Source organism: Pituophis catenifer, unplaced genomic scaffold (genome assembly GCF_029215685.1).
Source record: "Pituophis catenifer annectens isolate HBS135680 unplaced genomic scaffold, rPitCat1.0.hap2 SCAF_1, whole genome shotgun sequence".
In the NCBI taxonomy this organism is placed as follows: domain Eukaryota; kingdom Metazoa; phylum Chordata; class Lepidosauria; order Squamata; family Colubridae; genus Pituophis; species Pituophis catenifer.
This window is the reverse complement of record NW_027256881.1, coordinates 3,407,026-3,428,083: the sequence shown is the minus strand read 5'-3', so window position 1 is coordinate 3,428,083 and position 21,058 is coordinate 3,407,026. Positions and strand designations below refer to the sequence as shown.

The 21,058-nt window shown below is 44.8% G+C and overlaps 1 protein-coding gene across 3 annotated transcripts in view; it reads left to right on the top strand.

The window, feature by feature from the left end:
* VMP1 (vacuole membrane protein 1) overlaps window positions 1–21,058 on the top strand; it is a 155,485-nt gene that overhangs the window by 58,730 nt on the left and 75,697 nt on the right. For all 3 annotated transcript variants that reach the window (XM_070932001.1, XM_070932003.1, XM_070932002.1), the window contains exon 6: window positions 13,622–13,786. In XM_070932001.1, coding sequence (XP_070788102.1) covers window positions 13,622–13,786 — 165 coding nt within the window. The remainder of the gene's footprint in view (window positions 1–13,621; window positions 13,787–21,058) is intronic.

Below are 21,058 nucleotides of genomic sequence, written 5' to 3'. Positions count from 1 at the left end.
TGATCCAGGGTGGAGATATAGAGCTGAGTATCATCAGTATATTGATGGTACCTCACCCCAAAACCACGAATGATCTCGCCCAGCGGCTTCATATAGATGTCATAAGGATTACATTACAGGATGCACCAAATTTCACCTTCCTTTCTTTTTTCACCATAAATATATATACTGTATTTTTCGGACTATAACACGTACCTTTTTGTCTCCCAAAAGGGGGTGAAAATGTCTGTGCGTCTTATAAACCGAATATTGCTAAAGCCCCGCCCACCTGCCGGCCATTTTTTTTTGTCTCTGCACGCCCCATTTTCGGGGCTTTTTTCAGATCATTTTCGGGGCTTTTTTCTGCCAATTTTCGAGGCTTTTCTTTTACCAATTTTTGGGGAAAAACGGCCTGAAAAAAGCCTCAAAAACAGGCTGAAAAAAGCCTAGAAAACGGACTAAAAAAGCCTAGAAAATGGACTAAAAAATGCCTCGAAAACAGACTAAAAAAGCCTCGAAACGGGCTGAAAAAAGCCTCGAAAGCAGTCCAAAAGAGCCTTGAAAACGGGCAGAATAATGCCTCGAAAACCGGCCGAGAAAAGGCTGGAAAAGGCCCAAAAATGGGGTACGCAGAAGCCAAAAACTTTTTTTGTTAATTTCCTCTTCTAAATTTAGGTGCGTCTTATAGTCAGGTGTGTCTTATAGTCCAAAAAATACAGTACCGTATATTTGGTTTTTAAAAATATTTTTTAACCAAATATATGTGAATATTTTTTTTTTTTAATTTGATTTATATGCTGCCCTTCTCCGGAGACTCAGGGCGGCTTACAATGTGTTAAGCAATAGCCTTCATACTTTTGTATATTTATACAAAGTCAGCTTATTGCCCCCACAAACTGGGTCCTCATTTTACCTACCTTAGAAAGGATGGAAGGCTGAGTCAACCTTGAGCCTGGTAAGATTCGAACCTGCAGAAATTGCAGGCAGCTGTGTTAATAACAGGGTGCATTAAACCACTGTACTTCTCTTGGATATGGGATAATATGATTTTCAACAGGTTCTCCGAATAGCTTCTGTACATAAACAGTGACTTATCTTCTATATTACAACGACCTAAAGGTAATCCTTGACTTAGAACCATTCTGTTAGAGACCATTGGAAGTTACAATGTCACTGGGAAAAAAGGACTTTACAATCCATCCTCACACGATCGTCCCTGCATCCCCATGGTCGTGTGTTCAGAATTCGGAGGCTTGGCAACAGGCACGGTTTTACAACTGTTGCTGCATCCCAGGGTCATGCAATTGCGACCTTAGCAATGGACATTTCGGGCTCAATTGTGGTCATAAATCAAGGACTACCTGCGTGTGCTTCTGTAACTTTTTTTTTATTTTGCTCATGAATTGTGGCTTTGGTGGATTCCGGAACAGTAAATCCCTCCCCCCCCCCCCCAAACCCATTATAGAATGTCGATTTTCTATAGAGGAATGAGAATAGGGATGAAGATTGTTCTCTGGAAGGCTAAATCAGATTTCAAACCCTCCACTAGGTGGCAGCACCACACCAACCTTACCAGAACTTGAAAAGTTAAGTAAGGTGGAACTTGGTTAGGGTTTGAAAAGGGAGACCACCAGGTGATTCCAAAGGAGCAGGATAGACCCAATTGATTATATGCCATTGAATAAGCATTGATTCTTAGCAAAAACAAAGATTTTGACAATCTGCCCCCAACCTGGCCCTTCAGGTTAGATACAGATTAACAGAGTTGGAAGCGATCTTGTAGGTTATCTAGTCCAACCCCCCTTCCCCCAACCAAGCGGACACTAACTACACCATTTCTGACAGAGGGCAGTCCATTCTCTTCTTGAAAGCTTCCAGTGATGAAGCTCCCACAACTTCTGAAGGCAACTTCTGTTCCATGGGTTGGTTGTTCTCACGGTCAGAAAATTCCTCCTTATTTCCAAGTTGAATCTCTCCTTGTTCAGTTTCCATCCATTATTCCTTCTGGCCTCCAGGTGCTGGACCCCCTCCTCTCTGTGGCAGTCCCTCAAATATTGGAAGATGCTATCATGTCTCCCCTGGTCCTTCTCTTCACTAGACTAGCCATGCCCAGCTCCTGCCACCGTTCATCGTATGTTTTAGCCTCCGGTCCCTTAATCCTCTTCATTGCTCTTCTCTGCACTCTTTCCAGAGTCTCAACATCTTTTTAATAGTGTGGTGACCAAAACTGGATGCAGTACTCTTGGTGTGGTCTTACTAAGGCTTTATAGAGTGGTATTAGCACCTCCCTTGATCTTGATTGTATCCCTCTGTTAATGCAATTTAGGATTGCATTGGCTTTTCTGGCTGCCGCCACACACTGTTGGCTCATATTTAACTGATTGTCCACTAAGATTCCAAGATCTCTCACAGTTACTGCTGTTAAGCCTGGTTTCACCCAGTCTACGTATATGTATACTTTTGGTTTTTCTTTCCTAAGTGTAAGACTTGAATTTCATTTTGTTAGATAGGGCCCAGTGTTTAGTTATCACCATTGAAACCCGGTCCATCCACCTTGTAGTTGGTCATCCTCTTCTCCCTTCCGTGGACTTGCCTGAAGAGCAAAGTCTTCACACCATGTGTCTGAAGTACGATAATTATAGGGCAGACTAGAAAATTCGAAAATCTCAGAAGAAAGCTCCAGCAAATCACGTCAATATTCTTGCAAAAAAAAAAAAAAGCAACACAGATACAGGTAGTCCCTGACTTACAAGCACAATTGAGCTCAAAATTCCTGTTGCTAAGTGAGACAGTTGTTAAGTGAGTTTTGCCCCATTTTACGACCTTCCTTGCCCCATTTGTTAAATGAATCTGGCTTCCCCATTGACTTTGTTTGTTCAGAAGGTGGCAAAGGATGATCAGTGACCCCAGGGCAATGCAACCGTCAAAAGTACATGCCAGTTGCCAAATGTCTGAATTTTGATCACGTAACGGTGGGGATGTCACAGTCATAAGTGTGAGAAAATGGTCGTTAGTCACTTTTTTCAGCACCATTGTAACTTCGGACAGTCACTAAACGAATGTTGTAATTCTAGCATTTTTAAAGGTTTGTTTTTTTTATTTTAAATCGTTGTAAACCATCCACAGTCATGCAGACCAAGAAAACCAAGAAAGAAATACATTTCCCATGATGCTGTTTTGCAGGCCAGTTAGAACAGAAATCTGTCAAAACGATTGCCGCTGACCGTTGTTGCCCTCATATATGCGGTGTTTCAATTTTGTCTCTTTGGACAGTCACTAAATGAATGGGAAGCCAGATAATACCTAGCAACCACATTACTAACTTTTAACAATTGCAGTGATTCTCTTAACAATGATCTATCTCGCCGACAGATGTTTTGGTTTCAATTGTGGTCATAAGTAGAGGACTACCTGTATTTAAAATTAGTGAACTTGGCGGGGAAATGTGGATTGCTTTTTTTTCCTCTCCTCTCTCTCTCAAAATGTTAGAAATGGTGGTCATCCATTCACTTTAAAGGAGAGGAGATTCAGAATTAGAATAGAATAGAATAGAATAACAGAGTTGGAAGGGACCTTGGAGGTCTTCTAGTCCAACCCCCTGCTCAGGCAGGAAACCCTATACCATTCCAGACAAATGGCTGCCCAATCTCTTCCTAAAAACTTCCAGTGTTGGAGCATTCGCAACTTCTGGTGGCAAGTCGTTCCACTGGTTAATTGTTCTAACTATCAGGAAATCTCTCCTTAGTTCTAAGTTGCTTCTCTCCTTGATTAGTTTCCATCCATTGCTTCTTGTTCCTACCTTCAGGTGCATTATAAAGTGGTATTAACAAAATTTTGGTAATTGACAAAAAAATTCTTGACACAATGCAGTTGGCTGGTTTGAGAACTGGTGATGGGCACCGTTTGAGGTGGCTTTTTACCCACAAAGGATCAGGTTGTCTAGTAAGCTTGATGCTTGCTTGCTGTCTATTTTCAGAACCATCATCCCAGAGAAGTTAGCTGTGAGAAAGGGCCTCTGCTCTCCTGCCCATATTTGTCCTTCAAAGTATTGTGTTATTTAGTATTGTGAGTCATCTAGAAGAGGCGAGCTATAAATATTTAAATTATAACGAGGCACGGATTCATCTTAAAAGCTGTCACCCTTGCTGTACTTTAGATCAGAATCTCCTTGAGCCCCGTGAAACCTTTTCTCTTTCAAAATCCAGATCAAATCTCTCCCGTTTCACTTTTTTTTTTTCTACTAATTTCTCCAGGAAATTGACTTTAAAATTGGACACAGCTGCCCTTGCTAGGTCCATAACTGTGGTTCCTTCCTCATTTGAGGATTTAGATTGTAATTTCTTCGGGGTGGGTTAATCTGTAATAGCTATTGATGTGAGTGTATAGAACTGCATTCACAGAGATGATATAATGCCAAGGGATCACGGCTTTTGAATAGGCAACCAGTCTCTCCTAAACTGGGTGTCAGGTTTAACAGATTAACAGAGCTGGAAGGGACTTTGCAGGTCATCTAGTCCAACCCCCTGCCCAAGCAGGAGACCCTACGTCTGCCTCTACCTAGGATCAAACTCACAACCTCCTGATTGTGAGGCAAGAGCTCCACCTCTAGGCCACAGCAGCTGGAAGCCATCTTTTGCATTAGACCTTCAGGCCTGCCACACTTAGTGCTATGGGAAACTGGGAGGTGGAATTGTATGGAGCTGGAGAGATATCTAGTCATAATAACATTCCTTTCTCTGGGAGTCAAGGACATCCTGCCCTGGACCTGGAGGGGTGTGGCTGGGAGGCATCTCCAGTTGGGACGGTGCATTGATTGGACCATGTGGTGAACATCTGGGTGCTGGGCAGGGATTTGGATTTTCCTTTGGGTGGGGAAAACCTGGAAGCTTTCAGATTCGGGTTTTCCCAGATGTGCCAATGTGACATCTCTCATAAAGTGGAACTTCGAGGAACTTCGAGCCTCGGAGTCTTTTTTCATTGGGGGATGTGACTTAGAACCCAGACATTGGGTGCTTTCAGATGGGTGGACTTCAGTTCCCAGAATTCTCCAGCCACCAATTTGGCTGTGGTTGATAATTCAGAGATTTGTAACCTGTAGATCTGCCAGGTTGGGAAGGCTAAAGTGCTGTAACTCAACTAAGGAATCCAGTTTGATACGTCTGTCATAGCATGAGTAATTCTTCTGCTAGGCAAATTCATATAAAAAAAAGATGTTGAGACTCTGGAAAGAGTGCAGAGAAGAGCAACAAAGATGATTAGGGGACTGGAGCCTAAAACATACAAAGAACAGTTGCAGGAATTGGGTATGTCTAGTCTACTGAAAATCAAGACATGATAGGAGGGTTCCAATATCTCAGGGGCTGCCAAAAAGAAGAGGGAGTCAAGCTATTCTCCACAGTATGTGAGGGTAGGACAAGAAACAATGGGTGGAAAGAAGGAGAGAAGCAACCTAGAACTAAGGAGAAATTTCCTGACAGTTAGAACAATTAATCAGTGGAACTACTTGCCTCCAGAAGTTGTGGATGCTCCAACACTGGAGGTTTTTAAGAAGAGATTGGACAACCATTTGTCTGAAGTGGTGTAGGATTTACTGTCTAAGCAGGGGGTTGGACTAGAAGACCTCCAAGGTCCCTTTAAGAAGAGAGTGGACACCCACTTGTCCAGAATCGTATAGGGCAGTGATTGTGAACCTTTTCAGCACCGAGTGGCCAAACTGGAATGCCCGGAAACTCAAAGATTAGCAGGTTTCCTTCGGGTTTCCGGGGCTCCGGCACTCACGAAGACCACTGGTGGAAACCAGAAGAGCAGCTGGCGATGGCATGAGAGAGGGCTTTGCGTGGCACCTTTAGCACCTGTGCCATAGGGGATTGGACTAGAAGAAACCTCCAAGATCTTCTCCAGTTCAGTTATTCTGATAAATAACAGATTTATTTTTCAGACTTATTTTCGGTAGCTTCTTCAGCTCTCCTATAATTTACAGATTAACAGAGTTGGAAGGGACCTTGTAGGTCATCTAGTCCAACCCCCCACCCAAGCAGGAGACCGTACACCAGGGGTCTCCAACCTTGGCAACTTTAAGACTTGTGGACTTCAACTCCCAGAATTCCTCAGCCAGCCATGCAGGCTGGGGAATTGAGGGAGTTCCAGTCCACCGATCACTGCCGTCGTTAAGCGAATCTGATTTCCCATTGATTCTGCTTGTGAGAAGGTTGCCAAAGGTTTTCACATGACCCCAGGACTCTGCAATCATCCTAAATATGAGTCAGTCACCAAAAAAATTTTGCATCCCGTGACCATGGGGATCCTACAACAGTCATAAGTGTGAAGAAGTCACTTTTTTTCAGTGCTGGTGTGACTTTGAAATGAACTGTTGTAAATCGAGGGCTACCTGTACATTAATCGGACCATGAGATGGGTAGCAAACAAATTTGATCAATAAATAAATTGATAACTAAATTGTGTGTGCGTACACATACATACATATATATACATACACACACACACATAAGGTAAAGGTAAAGGTTCCCCTTGCACATATGTGCCAGTCGTTCCCGAGTCCCGACTCTAGGGGGCGGTGCTCATCTCCGTTTCAAAGCCGAAGAGCCAGCGCTGTCCGGAGACGTCCCTGTGGTCATGTGGCCGGCATGACTCAACGCCAAAGGCGCACGGAACGCTGTTCCCTTCCCACCAAAGGTGGTCCCTATTTTTCTACTTTGCATTTTTTACCTGCTTTTGAACTGCTAGGTTGGCAGAAGCTGGGACAAGTCACGGGAGCTCACCCCGTTACGCGGCACTAGGGATTCGAACCGCTGAAATGTCAACCTTTCGATTGACAAGCTCAGCATCTTAGCCACTGAGCCACCGCATCCCTTTTCACACAGACATACATTCATAGATAATATAAGCCAATAGAGTAGCACTGGGAAGTCTACAATTTAAAAATGTACAGACACAAATGCATATATAGTGCAGAGAAAGACATAACCAGACCTGTTTCATAGGGCAGAAAGTTGGGAACAAAGGAAACGAGGTGGGGGTGGGGTTTGATTTAAATTTTTTGGACTGGCAAGTACTGGGATGAAATGGGTATTCAGCCGTGAAATATATCTATTGGGCTAGATATGTATGAACCGCTAAGAAGCAAAGCAAAGCAAAGCAAATATAGAATGAAATAAAATCAGAACTCCACACCTATCCAGACTTCTTGTGGTTTCGACTGGTGGATCAGCAGCTGCCACTTCTCTCCCCCCCCCCCCCCGCAAGCCATATGGCAACCTATTTTTGAAATGGTGGTGTCCTGGGAAACCAGAACTGCCTAGCCTAGTGGGTCTGCTCTTGAGGGGACAAAATTATTTGCTATCGGGCTTTCCAAATTTCATGTTTAAGTTGAGAGCAGTGCGGGTCACGTTCCTGTTTTCCATCCAGGGATAAAGGCTATATGATAATTCTGTTAATCTAAGTACAATAATAGAAGTGTGTGTGTGTGGGGGGGTGTTTCCATCATCAGTGCATCTTATAGACATTTCATGACCCAGTTAGGTAACATCATCAGTGCTAGAAGGGAGTGGGATTTGCAGAGAAGAGGAAGGGGAAGAGGAGGAGAAGGAAGAAGAAGGGGAGGGGGAGGGGAGGAGAAGAAAAGGGGGAGCGGGAGAGGAAGAAGAGGACAAGAAGAGGAGGAGGGGAAGAAGATGGGGAGGGGGAGAAGGAGGAGAAAAAGGGGAGGGGAGAAGAAGAAGAGGGGAGGGGGAGGAGAAGAAGAGGAGAAAAGGGGGAGGGGGAAGAGAAGGAGGGGAGCGGGAGAAGAAGAGGAAAAGGAGGAGGAGAAGAGAGGAAAGAAGGAGAGAGAAGAGGGAAAGGAAGGAAGGAAGGAAAGAAAGAAGGGGGGAGGATGTGTGGGGTCCTTGATGCTTTCCGAGTTTGGTTTTCTTTCTGACGTTTCACGACCCAAATAGGTAACATCATCAGTCTGAGAAGGGAATGGGGTTTGCAGAGTACAGGAGGAGGAGGAGGAGAAGAAAAAGGAGGAGGAGGATTGTGGGATCATTGAAGAGAGAGGGGTTTGCAAAAGAGGAAAGAGGTCCTTAATACTCTCTGAGCTTGGTGCTTTTCTTGCCGACATTTCATGTCCCAACTAGGTAGCATCATCAATGTTAGAAGGGAGTGAGGTTTGCCAGAGCACCAATGATGTTCCCTAATTGGGCCATAAAATGTCTGCAGGGAAACAACCAAGCTCAGACAGCACCAAGGACCCCACACAGTTCATCCCTGAGCTACAAATATTCTCTTCTATCAGTAATAGAACTCATTACTAATTACTACTGCGAGAACATTCCTAGCTCAAGGTAGAACTGCCCCAAGGACCTCACATTATTAGGACTTTGTGTCAGGATTCCTATTAGATTTTCCCCATCCTGTGTGAAGATCAAATCTGGCCAGATTTCTATCAGCCAGCGGATTGTAGAAAGAATTTGGGTTCAGTCCACTGTTTACCTGGGTTAGGAAAGTGGAAATCTCAGACAATAAGATATTAAAAGAACCTCTTGTGGAGACTTGAGGGGAGTGACAGAGTGATGTAGGTTCCCATCAAAAGGTCTTCATCCAAATCTATGTCACTAAGTAGGTGGAAGGGACTTTGAAGGCCTACTAGTCCAGCGGTCACCAACTGGTGGTCCGCAAAAAAATTATTTGCATTTTTTATATTGCACTAAATCAGGGGTCCTCAAACTACGGCCCCTGGGACAGATACGTGCAATGAATGTGTTGCTGCAGAGAGTCTCCCCCTTCGGGGTCTTTTTGTGCAGGTTCAAGGGGAAATTCCGACTCGGGGTCTACTTCAGCCTCCTGGTGCAGGGGCTTTGGGCGAAGGCTGGGGGGAAGCGCCGCTGGAGGGCCTTGTTCCAGTGCGACTACCTCATGGCCTGGAACTGGCTGACCATCTCAACCCACTGAGCCTCCAGGCGCCGGTACCTGGCCTTGCACTCCCGCAGGTCTTCCCTCTGCTTGGAAAGCCTGTGCTCCTAGTCCTCAGTGAGGTGCTTCTGCTGAGCCTCCTTCTCGGCCAAATCCAATTTGAACTGAGCCAGCTGTTTTGCCAACTCTTTCTCGTGGTGGCTGCTTAGCTCCAATAACTGCTTCCTGTTGGGGCCCTAAAGAGCCCGGGGGGGGGGGGCAGGCGAGGAGTGGCTGGGAGGGGAGGGGTGAGTAGAGGCCGGTGAGGTGCCCCTCAACATGAGTGACATTGATTTGGCCATGCCCACTCAGTCACATGACCAACAGACAAACAAACAAACAAACAAACCTAGCTATTTCCCCCCCCCCTCCAGCCGGTCATTAGGCCGATCAAATTAGTGGTCTGCGGGATTTAAAATTACGAATTTGGTGGTCCCTGGGATCCGAAAGGTTGGGGACCCCTGTTCTAGTCCAACCTCCTGCTCAAGCAGGAAATCCCTGTGCATTCAGACAAATGAGGCTAAAACATATGAAGAACGGTTGCTGGAATTAGGTATGTCTAGTTTAATGAAGAGAAGGACTGGGGGTAACAGGATAGCAGCGTTCCAATATCTCAGGGGCTGCCCCAAAGAAGAGGGAGTCAAGCTATTCTCCAAAGCACCTGAGGGCAGGACAAGGAGCAATGGATGGAAACTCATCAAGGAGAGAAGCAACTTAGAACTAAGGAGAAATTTCCTGACAGTGAGAACAATTAATCAGTGGAACGACTTGCCTCCAGAAGTTGAGAATGCTCCAACACTGGAAGTTTTTAAGAAGAGGTTGGATAACCATTTGTATGGGGAATGCTATAGGGTTTCCTGCCTGAGCAGGGGTTGGACTAGAAGACCTCCATAGTCCCTCTATGGCTCTGTTTTTCTAACTGACTGTCCAATCTCTTCTTTAAAAATCTCAGTGTTGGAGCACCCACAATTTCTGGAGGCAAGTCGTTCCGCTGATTATTTTGTATTATTGGAGAAAATTCAGATAGTCCTCGACTTACGACCACAATTGAGCCCAACATTTCTAACTGCGTTAAGCAACACAGTTAGTTGTTAAGTGAGTTTTGCCTCCATTTTGAGCCTTGGTGGCGCAGTGGACTAAGGGCTGTTAAAGTAGCAATTAGCTGCCAGCTGCCTGCAATTACTGCGAGTTCAAATCTCACCAGGCTCAAGGTTGACTCAGCCTTCCATCCTTCCGAGGTAGGTAAAATGAGGACCCGGATTGTGGGGGCAATAAGCTGACTTTGTATAAAAAAGAACACCGCTTGGGGGGGGGGCGAAAGCCCTACTAAGCAGGTATATACAAAAAAGTATGAAGGCTATTGTTTAACGCATTGTAAGCCGCCCTGAGTCTCCGGAGAAGGGCGGCATATAAATCGAACGAACAAATAAATAAATAAATAAATAAATAAATAAATAAATAAATAAATAAATAAATAAATAATTTTTACAAACTTTCTTGCCGGAAAATCAGGAAGCAGGTCATTAGAAGGACCTCCCTCCCTCCTTCCCTCCCTCTCTCTCTCTCTCACCCTTGACCCTTGCTGTAAGTCAAAATCTGGAAAGTTCAGCGATAGGGAACAAATAATTTGTCCCAGGCTTACCATGATGACCTCATGAGTGACTGTTGGACAGACATTTGGGAGACATCATCCCAGGGTTAAACTGGCCAAGCAGAAATGAGATTCTCATGTAAGGTAGGGATAGAAGAGTGAGTCACCCAGTCACGCTTTCTCCTTGGCTTGGCTTTTATTGCATTTTGTACTTCCTCCCCCTTTATCTTCCCCCAGCCGTTCTTTAGGAAGGGAAGGTAGCTTTGGCAACTGCCCAGGGCGCCCCCACGGCCCAAAGTGCTGCCAGTACAAACTCTGAGTCATGGGGGGGCAAAGGTGGGGAGGAGGAAAAAAAAAAAAACCTCCAGAAAAAAAAAAAAAACAGCTCTCCAGAGATCTTAGCACAATTCTCTCCTTGTAATTAATGAAAGGAGCCGAAATCCCTTTTGTGCCGTGGCCGGATTCCAGCGAATTGTTTTGGAGTATTTATCGGAATTGGAGTCCCAACGCTGAGGGCACTCTAGGTTAGGGCACGGGGTTATAACAGGGACTCTTGTGTTTGTTTATTAGGGGTCCCTGGTGCTCTCTGAGCTTGCTTGTTTTCTTGCAGACGTTTCGTGACCCAACTAGGTAACATCATCAGTGCTAGAAGGGAACGTGGTTTGCTCTCAGTTTATATTCTAGTAGTGTCTTGCCCTGTCAGTTTTGATCAGGGTGGTCTTAAGAGATTCTTTGGCTGGGCTGTTTGCTATTGGCTTCTTTGACAGTTTCCTGATTGGGGTGTTGTTTACTTAATTGTTGGTCTGATGTTAGTGATGGGAGTGTCCCGATGCTCCCATGTCCAGGGTGGATTTGATTTAAATCGAGTTGATTTAAATCACAATTTAAATCATGATTTAAATCACTAGTAAAAAGGCTTGATTTAAATCAACTTGATTTAAATCCTAATTTTTAAAGAGCAACTGTCATCTCTGCTACTCCTTTGACCCACTGTTGACTCACCGATAGTCCCAGTGTTGCAGAATATACAGCCTCCTGCTACAGAACTAAGCTCCATTTCATGCTGAAGAAACTAAATTATTTATCTATCTTAAATAGAAAACTATCTTACGATAGATTTTTACCCCAAAAGTTTTTTTATTAAAATAAATTTGATAAAAATAAAAAAAAAATCCGATTTAAATAAAAAAAAACTGATTTTTTTGATTTTTTTAAAAAAAATCATTGATTTTTATCCACCCTGCCCATGTCACACCCCTCCTGCGTGACCTGCATTGGCTATCGGTTGCCCTCCGGGTGAGGTTCAAGGTGTTGGTGATTACCTATAAAGCCCTACATGGCTTAGGCCCAGGGTATTTGGCGGATCACCTGCGGCCAACAACAGCTCCCCATCGCCCGGTGCGCTCACACAGAGAGGGCCTACTTGGGGTCCCGTCGGCCAAGCAATGTCGGCTGATGGCCCCTAGAGAGTGAGCCTTCTCTGTAGGCGCACCTACCCTCTGGAATCAGCTCCCCTTGGAGCTCCGGGTGGCCCCCGACCTTCGCTCTTTCCGCCGTGACCTTAAAACATGGTTGTTTCGCCAGGCTGGCCTGGACTGAATGGGGTTTTAATGGGAATTTTAGTTTCTTTTATTGTTTGAATTTTAATCTGGACTTGCTGTTGCTTATTGCTGTGAGCCGTCCTGAGTCCTTGTGGACAAAGGGCGGCATATAAGTCTGATAAAATAAAATAAATAAAATAAATAACCTTGGAGTAATCTATGCTGATCTGGGTGCTGATTGCTGGTGGAGAGATCTTTTTGGGTCTTTTTATTCTCTTTTTGGCTAGTTGATTGTCTCTAAGTGCTATTGCATAGCAATAGTTCTTAGGCTTACCGTATTTTTCGGAGTATAAGACGCACCTTTTTCCCCAAAAAAAGAGGGTGAAAATCTGGGTGTGTCTTATATTCAGTGGTGGGATTCAAATAATTTAACAACCGGTTCTCTGCCCTAATGATTTCTTCCAACAACCAGTTCACCAAACTGCTCAGAAGGTTAACAACCAGTTCTCTAGAAGTGGTGCAAATCCCACCACTGCTTATATTCCGAATGTAGCCCCGCCCAGCTTCTCAAACAGAGGTTTCAGAGGCTGAAAAAGTCATCAGAAACGAAGCTTCAGAAAAGAAGCCCTCAAACAGCTTCAGAGGCTTTTTTTCTGAAGCTGTTTTGGAGGCTTTCTGAGGCAGGAAAAAAAGTTTTTTTCTGAAACAGAGTTTCAGAAGTTTCAGAGGCAGAAAAAAAAAAGCAAGGCACAGAGCTCACAACCAAGGAACCCGTTGCTAAAATTCACCTCTGGGAACAGCTGATTGGGGGTATTTAATCCACTCATCAATCAGCTTTTTTCTTATTTTCCTCCCCAAAAACTTAAGGTGCATCTTATACTCCGGTGCGTCTTATACTCCGAAAAATACGGTATATATACCGCTTCACAGTGCTTTACAGCCCTCTCTAAGCCATTTTTATAGAATCAGGGTCTTGCCCCCAACAATCTGGCTCCTCATTTTACCAACTTCGGAAGGATGGAAGGCTGAGTCAACCTTGAAGTTGGTGAGAATCAAACTGCTGGCAGTCGGCAGAATTAGCCAGCCGTACTGCATTCTAATGAGCCATGGTGGCACAGTGGTTAGAGTGCAGTACTGCAGGCTACTTCTGCTGATTGCTGGCTGCCCGCAATTTGGCAGTTCAAATCCCACCAGGCTCAAGGTCGACTCAGCCTTCCATCCTTCCGAGGTGGGTAAAATGAGGACCCAGATAGTTGGGGGCGATAGGCTGACTCTGTAAACTGTTTAGAGAGGGCTGTAAAGTACTGTAAAGAGGTACATAAGTCTAAGTGCTATTGCCACTGCGCCACCATGTGCCATATACGGCTAGTCTATAGATGCTGTTAATGGCTACTGATAATGTTAGGTCATGAAACATCTGCAAGAAAACAAGTTCAGAGAGCACCAAAGACCCCTGAGCTACAAATATTCTCCTTTGTTGTTTGTTTACTGCAAATGAAATGGATTGCCACCAATCGTTGAATTCTTACCTTCCTTGCCCTCTTCTTCCTCTCTGCAGGGCCCACATATAGCGTCGGTGACACTCGCAGCTTACGAATGTAACTCGGTGAATTTTCCCGAGCCACCCTACCCGGACCAGATTATCTGCCCCGACAAAGGAGTAGAAGGATCTATTTCGTTATGGACCATCATGTCCAAAGTCAGGCTGGAAGCCTGCATGTGGGTAAGACTGGCATAAATCCTGACATAAAGTACGTGTGCTATAGCAGGGATCTTCAAACTTGGCAACGTTAAGACTGGTGGACTTCAACCCCCAGAATTCCTCAGCCAGCATATGCTGGTTGAGGAATTCTGGGAGTTGAAGTCCACCAGTCTTAACGTTGCCAAGTTTGAAGACGCGCTATATAATTTGCTTAAATTGGTTGGGGGTCAGCCTGTGTTGTGGTCCGCCAGCAGCCTGCGGAGCTAGCAGCGGAGTCAGAGAGTGAGGAGGCTGGGGAGGACCATGGGCCAGTCCTGGAGTCTGGGGAAGGCCCGGACGAGGGCTCTGCGTCAGAGGCAGAGATGGGGCCAGGGCCATCTGGGAGTGATGCGTGGACTCCGGAGCCTCCAGAGTCAGACAGCAGAGAGGCAGAGGAACAGGAGGATCCTGTTCCTAGTGCACGCATGCACAGAGCTGCCAGAAGACAAGAGCAGCTAAAGCAAAAGGGATGACTCAGGAGTAAGGCCAGGAGATGATTGGCCCCTCCCATAAGGCTTAAAAGAAAAACAAAGGCACTTGGGCCTTTTTGCAGGAAAGCAACATTGCTAATTCTGTTTCCAGTTGGCATCTCTTGTTTGTTTCTGAACTTGGTGGGGCTTTGCCAAGTAAGGCCTTTGGCAGGGTATCAAAGATACAGTGGTCTAAGCACCCTGTTATTAACACAGCTGCCTGCAATTTACTGCTGGTTCGAATCTCTCCAAGGCTCAAGGTTGACTCAGCCTTCCATCCTTTCTAAGGTAGGTGAAATGAGGACCCAGTTTGTGGGGGCAATAAGCTGACTTTGTATAAAATATACAAAAGGATGAAGGCTATTGCTTAACGCATTGTAAGCCGCCCTGAGTCTCCGGAGAAGGGCGGCATATAAATCAAATTAAAAAAAAAAAAAGAATATAAAGGTTGGTGATAAGCCCAAAGGACTTTTTCTGAAGGACTTGTTTTGGAATTAATTTGGACTAAGCTGGGAATGAACGTAATTCTCAGCTGTTATAATAAAATAGTTTTGTTTGAGACTAATTGTGTCCTGTAATGACTAAGTGAGCCTAGGTCACAACAGTGTGTTCATAAAAATGGTGGGTTCCTGAGTGTCAGGCTCCAAAAACGAAACAAAACACAAACTGAGATTCTTCTAAACAGATTCCTTTATTGCTTCTCACCTGTGGACAAAAATCCTGGTGAACTAAAACAGACTCCCTGCACCGCAAAACATATACAGGTTTTCCTCGAAGTGTGACCACAGTTGAGCCTAACATTTCCGTTGCTAAGCAGGCCACCCGGGTTTTTTCCAACATATTTATTTTCTTTTTATCAACAAAAATAAAATGCAAAGCACAAAAACAAACATCTAAACCCTTAACTTGTTGCAAGCAAGACAGTTGTGAAGTGAGTTTTACCCCAGACATATTTGTTATGTGAATCACTGCAGCTGTGATGTTAGTAACACGGTTGTTAAGTGAATGTGGCTTCCCCGTTGACTTTGCTTGTCGGAAAGTCACAAAACGTAACCACGTGGACACTACAATTGTCATAAATGCATGCCAGTTGCCGAACATTTAAAATTGGAATACGTGACCATGGGGATGCTACAATGGTTATAAGTATGAGAACTGGTCATAAGTCACTTTTTCAGTGCCGTTGTTAGTTCAAACGGTCACTTGAATTGGGTGTAAGTCAAGGGCTACCTTTACTCTGGGAACTGTTAGGGAAGAGCCATCTTCATCCTCTTTCTCTCACAGATACCAAACTGCGTGTCTGTGAAGATTCTCAGTCATCCAGATCATGGTTGTCCCAAGGGTGCTTTTTCAAGAGGCAACTGGACTTCCTTCTTTTTTCCTTGAAGACATTTCACTTCTCATCCAAGAAGCTGAAGAACTGAAGAAGCAGATGAGAAGCGATGATCCAAGAAGCTGAAGAACTGAAGAAGTTCTTGGATGAGAAACGATCGTCCAAGAAGCTGAAGAACTGAAGAAGCAGATGAGAAGCGATGATCCAAGAAGCTGAAGAACTGAAGAAGTTCTTGGATGAGAAACGATCGTCCAAGAAGCTGAAGAACTGAAGAAGTTCTTGGATGAGAAACGATCGTCCAAGAAGCTGAAGAACTGAAGAAGCAGTTGAGAAGCGATGATCCAAGAAGCTGAAGAACTGAAGAAGTTCTTGGATGAGAAACGATCGTCCAAGAAGCTGAAGAACTGAAGAAGCAGATGAGAAGCGATGATCCAAGAAGCTGAAGAACTGAAGAAGTTCTTGGATGAGAAACGATCGTCCAAGAAGCTGAAGAACTGAAGAAGCTTCTTGGATAAGAAACGATCGTCCAAGAAGCTGAAGAACTGAAGAAGTTCTTGGATGAGAAACGATCGTCCAAGAAGCTGAAGAACTGAAGAAGCTTCCTGGATGAGAAACGATTGCAGCTTCTGATTGCAGTGTCCCGGGGTCATGCATTCTCCTTTTTGCGACCTTCTGACAACGGGAAAGCCAGATTCACGGAACAACCACATTCCTAACTTAAACAACTGCAGTGATTCACTTAACAACTGTAGCAAGAAAAGTCATTAAATGGAGCAAAATTCACTAAACAGTTTTCTCACTTAGCAACAGAAATTTTGGGGTCAATTGCAGTCTTAACTCATAGGACTAGTCGTCAGTTAATGACCCCGTAATCCCTTGCGAGGTGGAGTCGGGGCAACTGAACGGAGCTGAGTGTTTAGTGGCCGGATGCCCTTCCTGTTGCCAGTGTGGAATTTTGCAGCAGATATATTCTCATTGTGCCTACCTGTACTGAATTCTTTTTTACCACTTAGAAAGAAAGGTGAACACTGAATCAAACAGGGGCTGTCACAAAGAAGAGGGAGTCAAGCTATTCTCCAAAGCACCTGAGGGCAGGAGAAGAAGCAATGGGTGGAAACTAATCAAGGAGAGAAGCAACTTAGAACTAAGCAGGAAATTTCCTGACACTGCGAACAATTAACCAGTGAAACGACTTGCCTCCAGAAGTTGTGAATGCTCCAATACTGGAAGTTTTTAAGAAGATGTTGGATCACCATTTATCTGAAGTGGTGTAGGGTTTCCTGCCTAAGCAGGGGGTTGGACTAGAAGACCTCCAAGGTCCCTTCCAACTCTGCTATTCTGTTCTGTTCTAAACCTTAGCCACAGCAATTTTCAACTCCGCTGCGGTCGTAAGTTGAGGACTTCCTGTATTCCTTGCACTGAGGTCATGCCGATGCCGCGCTCCCATCGCGCACGGTTTGAAAATGTGTTTATTTGTGGGCTCTTAACCGAGAGCCACCACAGACGCTGCCATTAGTTCCTGCTTTAATGGCTGTCGAGAGAAGGAAGGAAGGCAGGCAGCAGCCCAAAGAGGCGCAGCCGTTTGGAAGTATTTTTCTCCCATTTCTCGGGAGCCTCCGTTCACGGGGGCCAGCTGAGCAGAAAGACGACTTCCAAGAAAAATAATAATAATAAAGAGCTACCAAATGTTTTCGGCTGCTACCGGAGAAGTGTCGTATGACTTGTGCTTCCCCCGGGGAGAATCTCTCGTTATCTGATGTCACAACATGTTTTCTGCTTGGCTTTGTTTACCGAGCTTTAAAAACCCAGCTTGCTTCTTTCCTGTTAGCTAAAGAGCCTAGCAAATGACCCTCTGGTTCTTTTTATCCCCTTTGTCCTCGTTAGAGTTGGAACTGGGAGAAGCCGGCAACTTGTGTATACTCACACCTATCCACAGTGCAGTGTTGTGGTTCTCGCTTCTGTCCAGCAGGCTTGTTCCCAGTGGGAACACGTGGCCAGGAACAGGTTTATTTATTGATTTCTTAAATTTATCTGCTGCCCATCTCGCTACCAAGAGATTCTTCGGGTTGTTAAATTCCATTTGGTGCCTTGATAAGGAGGCGTATTTATTTATTACATTGATATACTTCCCTTTGCACCAATCATCATCATCATCATTTAATGACCCCATAATCCCTTGCGGGGTGGAGTCTGGGCAACTGAATGGAACTAGCAGAGTGTTTTACTGGCCGGATGCCCTTCCTGTCGCCAATGCAGAGTTTTGTTCAGCAGATATATTGTCATTGTGCCCAGAGAGAGAAACATCTGCCTCTACCTAGGATCGAACTTGCAGCCTCCTGATTGTGAGGTGAGAGCTCCACCTCTAGGCCACCGCACCACTCCGCCCTTTGCACCAATGAGGCGACATATATGCGGGCATCACCTGGAACAGATTTGGAAGGGATCACCTGGATCTCCAAAGCTCTACAAAAACATAGGGAAGCCAATTAAACCACCCTTTGAGATGTGCATTTTGTTTAAAATCCCTGGAGAGCGCACAGAATATTACCCATCCGACTAGCTAGCTGGTCCTGATGATGTTACTTAGATTGGTAATGAAACGTCTACAAGAAAATATATAATTGAAGACATAATTGGGTAGACCAAGTTACCCTGGTAGACCGGTCCCACCGGAAAAACACTTAATTTCTCCCCTGGTATAGCCAACAAAATGAGGAGAGCCCGTGGCTTAGAGGTAAATACAGCTATCTAATATGCAAGTAGCCCGGGTTCAAATCCCAGAACGGTATAGCTAACTGATGAGAGTTGAATAGCTTGAAATAGATTTATACTAGTCTCCCTTTATTTTTTTGTCGGTAAACATAAATTCAACACAAATCTACAAGAAAACCACCAAGCTGGGAGAGCACCAAGGATTCCACCGATCCAACTCTTGGTTAGATGCTACCATAAGGAACTTTTTCCTTATACAGTACAGGCAGTCGTGGAGTTAAGATCACAGTTGAGTCATTAAAATTTCTATTGTTAAACAAAGACAGTTGTTAAGTTAATTTTACCTCTTAAGTGAGTTTTGCCCCTCTTTCCGTAGTTGTTAAATGAATCCCTGCAGCTGTTAAGTTAGTAACACAGTTGTTAAGTGAGTCTGGCTTCCCCATTGACTTTGCTTGTCAGAAGGTCGCAAAAAGGGATTATGTGACCCCGGACACCTCAACCGTCATAAATTGATGCCAGTTGCCAAGCATCCAAATTTTGATCATGTGTTGTGGCCCATACGTGGCCTGTGCAGCTAGTAGCTGATTCCGACAGCGAGGAGGCTGGTGTGCTGCGCCAGTAGCCTGTGCAGCTGGCACTCGAGTCGGACAATGAGGAGGCTGGAGAAGATGTGGTGCCAGAGGCAGGGATTCAGCCAGGGCCTTCAGAACCTCCAGAAGCTCCCTTAAGTGAAGAGGACGAAGAGGAGGAGCCTCTTCTCGATGTACGGGCACGCAGAGCTGCCAAAAGGCAGGAGTGGCTCCTCAGGAAGAGGTCTCCTCAAGAGTAAGGCTTGGGGCTAATTGGCCACTCCCTTAGCCTATTTAAGGAAGAACGCCTACTGAAGCAATTTGGAGGGAACAACTTCGTTCACATACCTTCGTATCTTGTCTTGCTTATCTTATCAGCTTCCTGCAAATTGCTTCTGGGCATTCTGCCAACTATAGTAAGCTTTCAGTTATTATTCTTTGAATTCTTGGCTGCTGTTAATGCAGTTAATTAACAGCCGTTGTTGTAAAAGACTGGTTTATTTAGTAAACCAAGGTTTGAACAGACTCTGTGCTGCGTTCTTTGGAGTCCGTCATCATGTGACCATAGGGATGCTGGAAATGGTCATGTGAAAAATGGTCCCAAATCCCTTTTTTCAGAGGTGTTATAACTTGGAACGGTCACTGAACGAATGGCGATATGTCAAGGACGTATTTAAACGAAATCAAGTAGGTTGCATCTACACCCATTTCTGTTTGGACCTTAACTAATTTTAGGATTTCTGTTGTGCTTGAAAGTCAGGGATGGGTGACTTTTGCCCTCCGAATGTTGATAGTCCCTCCAGGTGGTGAGGGATTCTGGGTATTGCAGTTCAGGAGCCTCCAAAGGGCTACGTATTGTCCACTTAGACAACAGAATACAGGTAGTCCTCGAGTTATGACCACAATGAAGCCCAAAGTTGATGTTGTCAAGTGAGTCATTTGTTAAGTGAGCTTTGCACCGTTTTACAACTTATTTCTTGCCGCATTTGTTAAATGAATGACTCCAGTTAGATTAGTAACACTGTCGTTAAGTGAATCTGGTTTCCCATCGACTTCGCTTGTCAGAAGGTCGTCAAAGGGGATCATCGTGTGACCTCGGGACACAGCGACCGTCATAAGCGTGAACCAGTCACCAAGCATTTGAATTTTCATCACATGATCCATGGGGACACTGCAGGGGTCGTAACTATTAAAAAAAAACGGCCCTAAGTCACTTTTTTCAGTGCCGTTGTAACTTTGAACTAAATGAACTGTTGTAAGTCAAGGACTATCTCTACTGTTTTACCTCACCCTTTTACAAATAGAGGTCATAAGGATGACAAATCTCCCCAAGAAAGTGGTTTTGGGGGCTTCTGTTGTACGGGAAGATTGAGAGAAAAAAATAAATACATATATATGTTTGTGTGTCTGTGTGTACATACATACACATACACACCAGGGGTGGGTTCTAAAATTTTTTACTACCGGTTCTGTGGGCGTGGCTTATTTTATGGGCGTGGCTTGATGGTAATGTGACAATTCTTTAGGATTTAGCAGAGGTACTGGTCTTCCAGGCTTTTAACTGCTTGCAGAGCTGTACCGGTCTACTCATTTGTTTTTGGAGGCACCGGTCTACCACCACACTGCCTTTTAACACTGATCAGCTGTAGGGCGGCCCTTTGAAGCCCCGTGGCAAGAGTTTAAACAGTTTTTTTCCTTCTAGCCGATCAGCTGGGACTCAGGAGGCAGCAATAGATTGGGGGTGGGGCCAAATAAAAGGTAAGAATAACGCGGGGGGGGTGGAGGGCCCAGCTCCCGAACAAAGAGAACCGGTTCGGTGACGTCATATCGTCACCGTACCCGTTCAGCTGAACCGGGAGGAACCCACCACTGATACACACACTCATACATATATATTTTATTTTATGTTTTATTTTATTTTTAATTTGATTTATATGCCGCCCTTCTCCGGAGACTCAGGGTGGCTTACAGTGCGTTAAGCAATAGCCTTCATACTTTTGTATATTTATACAAAGTCATCTTATTGCCCCCACAAACTGGGTCCTCATTTCACCTACCTTAGAAAGGATGGAAGGCTGAGTCAACCTTGAGCCTTGGCGAGATTCGAACCCTGCAGTAATTGCAGGCAGCTGGTCTTAATAACAGGGTGCTTTAGACCACTGTACTACCA